General features: G+C 48.3%; 1 protein-coding gene across 2 annotated transcripts; it reads left to right on the forward strand.

The window, feature by feature from the left end:
* The first annotated feature begins 268 nt into the window (after positions 1-268).
* FAM136A (family with sequence similarity 136 member A) lies at positions 269-6,961 on the forward strand. Of its 2 annotated transcripts, XR_014158250.1 has the most exons (4): positions 269-429; positions 2,728-2,868; positions 4,501-5,736; positions 5,800-6,961. XR_014158250.1 is itself a non-coding variant. In XM_081868577.1 (3 exons), the coding sequence occupies exons 1-3, from the start codon at positions 343-345 to the stop codon at positions 4,687-4,689; spliced, it is 417 nt and encodes a 138-aa protein (XP_081724703.1). In that variant the 5' UTR covers positions 269-342; the 3' UTR covers positions 4,690-6,961. The 2 variants fall into 2 exon arrangements, 1 of the variants encoding a protein (XP_081724703.1); XM_081868577.1 differs by having other exon boundaries at positions 4,501-6,961.

A 6,961-nucleotide genomic window follows, 5' to 3' on the forward strand; every position in this document is an offset into this window, starting at 1 on the left:
GGAGCAGAGCCATCGGACCACCGCGCTCCCGGTGCGCCCGGACCTTCCTTGCTCTGCTTGGGGCAGCGGAGCCCGGCTGGCAGGAATCCAACCGGCGCGGCGGCTTTGGGCCAGGCGAGCGGCCTCCCCTGCCGAGCGGCTGCCTGCCTGCCTGCCTTCCTCCCGGGGGCCGTGCAGTGCCGGGCGCCGGGCGCGCGCGGTTGCTGCGGAGCTGCGCAGGCGGGCGGGCGATCTCCGCGGAAGCGCGGCGCGCCTTGACCCGGGAAGCAGTGGCCGGGGGCGGGGAGAGGGCCGGGCTGCCGCCGCCGAGGCGACCTTCCTCCCTGCGCGGGGCGAGGCGGCATGGCCGAGGCTCAGCAGCTCCGCGTGCAGGAGGCCATCGACGGCATGGTGCAGGGGCTGGAGCGAGAGAACATCCGGAAGATGCAGGTCGGGCCGCGCTTGGAGCGCACGTGGGGATGCGCCCCGGGAAGGGCGGCGGGACGCGGGGACTCGCTGCCTCAGGGCACCAGCCTAGGCTTGAATGGAGCGCTACACGAATCCGTGGAGGAGGAGGAGGAGGAGGAGGGGGCTGTCGGGGGCTGCTAGCCAGGGAGGCTGCGCTGTCTCCATGGTAGGAGGCAGCGATGTTTCTGAACCCCAGTTGCTGGAACCGCAGGAGGGGAGGGTGCCCTGGTGCTCGGGTCCTCCTTGCGGGTTTCCCTTTGGGGCATGGGGGTGGCCACTGTGAGAACAGGAGGCCCCTTTGGGCCTGATCCAGCAGGCTCTCAAATCATCTCTGTTCAGAAATGGGAGTGTGCATGCGATGCATAATAGATATTGTGCTGATTTTAGGTCCCTCCCTGGTGATCCACTTGAAGGGGGCAGAGGGCAGAGAGGCAGGGGGCGGGTGGGTGTTCTGCAATCCCCAAGCAACAGCCTTCCAACCTGATGCCCGCCAGGTGTTTTAAACTACAACTCCCATCAGCCGCAACAAGTGTGGCTGAACCATTCCTTCTTCTTTTTTTATAATTTTTTATTAATTTCCAAATAAAAATACATAACACACCACATTTCAACTTTAACAAATTTTTCACTTTTAGACTTCCTTCAGCCTCTCTGATAATCATCCAAATTTAATTTTTAAATACACATTTCTTAAATTCACTATTGCCTTTCAATATACCCTTTGAAACCTGTTTATCTTTTTTGCAATATTTCTTTGACTTTTACAGAGCTTCTTTAAATGCCACTAACGTTATTTCTCTATCACTTATGCTTTCCCAATAGTCCACCAACTTTCCCCAGTCCTCGATAAACTTTTGGTCTCGTAGATATCTAATCTTTCCTGTCAATTTGTCCAGTTCTGCATAGTCCAGTTCTGAACCATTCCAGATGGAAGCTGTAGTCTGCAAGTTCTGGAGGGCGCCAGGTTGGGCAGGCACCCCAGCAAGAATGGGCCATTATTTGCCACATTTCTGTTAGAATTCCTGCTCCATGATTGCAGTCATGGGATTTTTGTCTTTCACGTGGCAATGTGTGTTTTGACTCCACAAAGTGGGAAGTGACGGAGACAGGATGTTTGTGTTACTGTGTTCCGTGAAGTGGGACTATTGTCCTTTTTCTCTTTTTCTCTTTGCTTTCTGATGCTAGAGAGAGAGGGAGCCATGTTGCAGTGCTCCATGTGTGTTTATATGTAAATAAAGTAGATTAGCCAAAATGCTGAGTTGCTGAGGTCTGTCACGCAAGCTGCAAAGACTCGGCGGATTCCTAAGTGTGCCGATGTCTGTTGGCATCGGTCGCTGTGATGTTCGGGCAGAAGAAAGCTTTTGAAGCTCCCGAACGATCGACCAGGAGGGAGAGAACATGCCAGTCAGGCATGTGTCTCTGCCAGGGTCCTACTCGAGTGTAGGGTGAGCTCCTGACAATTTCAACCCTGCCCTTCCTCCAGAGTGGTTGTGGTGGTCTGTTTGCCCCCCCCCCTTATACCTTGCAACAGGCTCCCCAGTCGCAGATGGCCTCAGTGAGCTTTGCTGCTGGGGATAGATTTTAATACAGGCCAGTTTATAGGGTAGGGGACACTGGGGATTGAACCAAGGAACTAAGGGGGCTGTGGCCTGAAAAAAGTCTGAGAGCCATTGCTCTCAAAGCTGCAAACTAAGGCCTGGGGGCCAGATCCGGCCCAATCACCTTCTAAATCCGGCCCGCAGATGGTCCAGGAATCAGCGTGTTTTTACATGAGTAGAATGTGTGCTTTTATTTAAAATGCATCTCTGGATTATTGGTGGGGCATAGGAATTCGTTCATTCTCCCCCCAAATATGTATAAAGTCCAGCCCCCCACAAGGTCTGAGGGACAGTGGATCGGCCCCTTGCTGAAAAAGTTTGCTGACCCCTGCTAGTAGTCCCTCTGCTCACCCTGTGACCCTACTGTTCCACAAGTTCCTTTCCATTGGACTGTTTCTTTGAAAACTGGGCTACGGAGCAGGATTTTCTTCTTCCCTGCTGCTAGAGAGAATCTTGTGGACAAGAGAAAGATGACTAAGTGGAACCACCATGTTTAGAGGCAGTCCGCCTCTGAATATCAGTTGCTGGGGGGCAAACAGCGGAGGGCCGTCGCCCGCATCCCTTGCTGCTTGTGAGCTTCCCAGGAGCGCCTGGCTGGCCACTGGCTGGGAAATGAGGGTCGCAGGGCCAGACCCAGCGTGGCTCTTCTGTGGTTATCTTACTGACACCTGGCTCTTTCCAGGGAATCATGTTCCGGTGCAGCGCGACCTGCTGTGAGAACAACAAGGCCTCCATGCAGCAAGTGCACCGGTGCATTGAGCGCTGCCATGCGCCTCTGGCTCAGGCGCAGGCAGTGGTCACCCAAGAGCTGGAGAGATTTCAGGTGAGGAGAAAAGTGGGGGGTGGATGTAGGTGGGAGAGTAGCTGGTCAGCGGGAAGTTGGACTTTGGTCTCGATCTGCCAGACCCTCCAGGGTTGCACTCTTATCTTTCGAGAGGGCAATGGTCTGGATTGCTCAACCACCAGATTCATGTGCTTAGCATCTTAAACAAATGCATGTCTTGGGTCACATTTGCAGCATTATCATACCAGTTCAAACAGTCATGGCTTCCCCCGAAGAATTCTGGGATCTGTAGTTTGTTTAAAATGCTGAGTTGTTAGGACAGGCATAGGCAAACTTGGCCCTCCAGATGTTTTGGGACTACAGTGCTACCTCGGGTTAAGTATTTAATTCGTTCCAGAGGTCTGTTCTTAACCTGAAACTGTTCTTAACCTGAAGCACCACTTTAGCTAATGGGGCCTCCCACTGCTGCTGCCACGCGATTTCTGTTCTCATCCTGAAGCAAAGTTCAGGTACTATTTCTGGGTACTATCCGAGGTACTATTTCTGGGTTAGCGGAGTCTGTAACCTGAAACGTATGTAACCTGAGGTACCGCTGTACAACTCCCATGATTCCTAGCTAACAGGACCAGTGGTCAGGGATGATGGAAATTGTAGTCCCAAAACATCTGGAGGGCCGAGTTTGGCATGTCCAAAGTCTGTTTTGGAGGCCTAATCCAGCCTGCTGGTTGGTTTAATCTGGCCCCTGTGGCAGCTTATTTCCTGGGGTAAAATCCTAAAAAGAAACCTCAACAACCTCAATCCTAAAAAAAGCTCAATGACTTTGGGGTAAAATCAGAAAACAACTTCAGTCCTTAAAACAACAACAACAACAAATGGTTAATAACTTTGGTCGGCCCTCACAGCCCTTTACTTCATCAAATGTGGCCTTCTGGATACCTGTGTTAGGAGAACCCCTATTCCCCTAGGAGAGCTACAGTTCCCAGAGTTCCCCGAGAAGTGGTCCACCCTGGGAACTGTAGCACTGGGAGGGGACTAGGGGTGTCCCAACAACTCTCAGCACCCTTGACAAACTACAGCACCCAGAATTCAGGAGGGGGGGGGGGAGGCAGGACTGTTTAAAGTGGTGAATGTAGCCTTGATTTATTCCTGGATTCCCATTGCAGGGGGTTGAACTAGATTACCTTTGGAGATACCTTCCAATTCTACAAATCTATTATTGTTGTTGTTGTTGTTGTTGTTGTTGTTGTTGTTGTTGTTGTTGAAACAATAATTTAAAAGCTCTTTCAGAGTCCTGTTTGGATGCCAGCTTTCAAGTTACCGTATTTTTTGCTCTATAAGACTCACTTTTCCCCTCCTAAAAAGTAAGGGGAAATGTGTGTGCGTCTTATGGAGCGAATGCAGGCTGCGCAGCTATCCCAGAAGCCAGAACAGCAAGAGGGATTGCTGCTTTCACTGCGCAGCGATCCCTCTTGCTGTTCTGGCTTCTGAGATTCAGAATATTTTTTTCTTGTTTTCTTCCTCCAAAAACTAGGTGCGTCTTATGGTCTGGTGCGTCTTATAGAGCGAAAAATACGGTATTTTGTTCCACTGAGGAAGACTGTTAATGTAACTTATTCTTAGCCTTGCCCACCTCTGATTTCTGTGTTTGCTTGTTTGTTTTGCTAATTATAGGACCGCCTTGCCCGCTGCACGATGCATTGTAATGACCAGGCCAAGGACTCCTTAGATTCAGGGAGCAAAGAGAAGCAGATCAAACTGCAGCTGGACAACTGCGTGACAAAGTGTGTGGACGACCACATGCACCTTATCCCCAGCATGACCAAAAAGATGAAGGAGAACTTGGCCAGCATTGCCCAGTAAACGCCCTGGCTTTGCGGAGGAACGGGAAAGGGAGATAATCAATTAAAATTAAGATGGGCATGATTACCCTTTCTAGAAACATAGAAAGAAAACATGGGGTGTGTCCAGAGTGACTTTTTTTATGGTGTGACTGTATACTCATGGCCTCCTGAAGTGCTTGAGAATTTAGGGTTTAGTTTGGGAGAAAGGCTGCAGATTGTCAGATGGTGTAAAAGAAAACAGGCTCCTTTGGCACCAGTGATGTGTGTGTGCACAGACCCGTGTCAAACCCTTTTGTTCGGGTTCTTCCCCACCTTGTAGCAAAGTTGGGTGTGGGGAGGGGAATCCGGAAGGTGCTACCTGGTGTCTCAACAAGACAGAGCTACTGGCTGTCCACCTCTTTCTTAAGCTGCCTTACAAATATAGACACACAGAAGTTCTGTCTCTGTGGTCTCTTCGGAAGGAGGTGGTTTGATATTACATTTTTTGAAATAGCAGTGCTGAAACCAAACTGCCCCCAAATAGGAATTCCCCAAAGCTGAGGGGATCCTTATGCCTTCCGCAGAATCTAGTATTAATCCTTCTTCTGGACATTACCACTTCAGACTGCTTGTTCAAAGGCTTCCAGTGTGGAAGAAGAGCAAATTGGAACCATGCATATGGGGAAGGTTGGGAGAAGGTTAGGCTCAATTTTTCTCACTGAAATGCTAGTTTTCAGTGTGCAGGGGAAGTTCTACTGACCCAGTGAGGAAGGGGGCATTTATGACACCTCCCCACCATGCAAAATGCAGCCTGTAAAGCAAACCACTTGGATTTTGCTAATTAAATCAGAAATGTGGCTTTCAATGGATTTTTAAAGACCTCTCTGTGTTTTGTTTTGTTTTGTTTTGTTTTGTTTTGTTTTGTTTTGTTTTGTTTTGTTTTGTTTTGTTTTGTTTTGTTTTGTTGGGCATTGGAATGACACGGCAACATTTGTTTTTTTTGTTTTTATTGGGCACTCCTCACTCTGAAAGTCAGCCCCAAACTAAACACTTATAAAACTTGATTCTTAAATTAAAACCTTGTATTGTTTCTCAGTTTCATTTGAAGTCTAGGCATGAATGCTTGAGCCATTTCCCAAGTTCTTTTCAGCTGGGGGGAAATCCTTCGTTGGCCACAAAGCACCCACAGTCCTTCAACTCCCTTCTCTTCTTCCCTGCTCAAAGACCTTCAGCAATTGTGAGGAACATTTTCCCAGTGGAACCTACTGTGGGATCCCAACCCAAGCAAAATAATTATTCCATCCTTTTTTTCATTGGCAGCTATTGACCTGTGTGCTGTAGAAGCAGTGAATGTATTGTGGTAAGGCAGGGGCAGCCAGCGTGGTACCCTTTGGATGTTGTTGGACTACAGTTCCCATTAGCCCCAGCCGAAAGGGTGATGGGAGTTGTAGTTCAAAACATCTGAAAGGCAGGCTGCCCCTGTACACTCCTGTGAGATGTTACAATAAGGCATCTAGCAGACAAAGTTGTCCCTGGGAGGAAGTTCTCATGGCTGCTTTTGCTATCTTGTAATATTTAAAATAACTTCAGATATATGACTTTAAAGGTATATCATGGTAAAGAGGAGGTAAGGCCAACAGCTTTTTGTGTCTTCCTCTAAGGGATGCAGGGAACTGTAGAGGGCTGGAGTGCTGTAAAATTTGGATGGAGAAGCTTTGTTTATGGAACAGCCTTTGAAGACTCAGGTGTCACGTTCAAGTTTATGCAGAACAATTCTACTAAAAGATGCCAGTGGGACAAGTACAATGTGACATATAAAAGCCCCACCTGGCTCCTCAGCAAGCAAAACAATAATTCCTACCCTTGCATTGAAAACATACTTTTTTGTTTAATGCATTATATATGTGATTAAATTTATGTGTGCTGAACAACAGTATTGCTGCTGCGTTGAAACAGTTTCTCCTCAATTACGTCTGAATTCTTTAACAATTTTAATTAGGGTTTGGATTCCCTGCTGCAGAACCAACTAGCACTACATCCTTCCAATCCAATAGTAATGTTTTCCCCTTCGGATGTAGGCGGTAGAGCTGTGAGTGCTTGGATTAGACCCAACAACCAGAAAAATGCTAACCAGCAAACCACATTTATTGTGAATGTGGGTGTGCTCATTCCAATGACAATGACCCTTTCGGGCTGCAGGAATACTGTTCCAAGAATTAACAAAGCCCCAGCCCCCTATTTCTGCCTTCCTTTCTTTAAACTATGAATTATTTTATTAAAGTTGAATTAAAAATGGTTTTTAAAAATGAAAA

This window comes from Podarcis erhardii, assembly GCF_964252035.2.
Source record: "Podarcis erhardii genome assembly, chromosome: 7".
Lineage (NCBI taxonomy): Eukaryota > Metazoa > Chordata > Lepidosauria > Squamata > Lacertidae > Podarcis > Podarcis erhardii.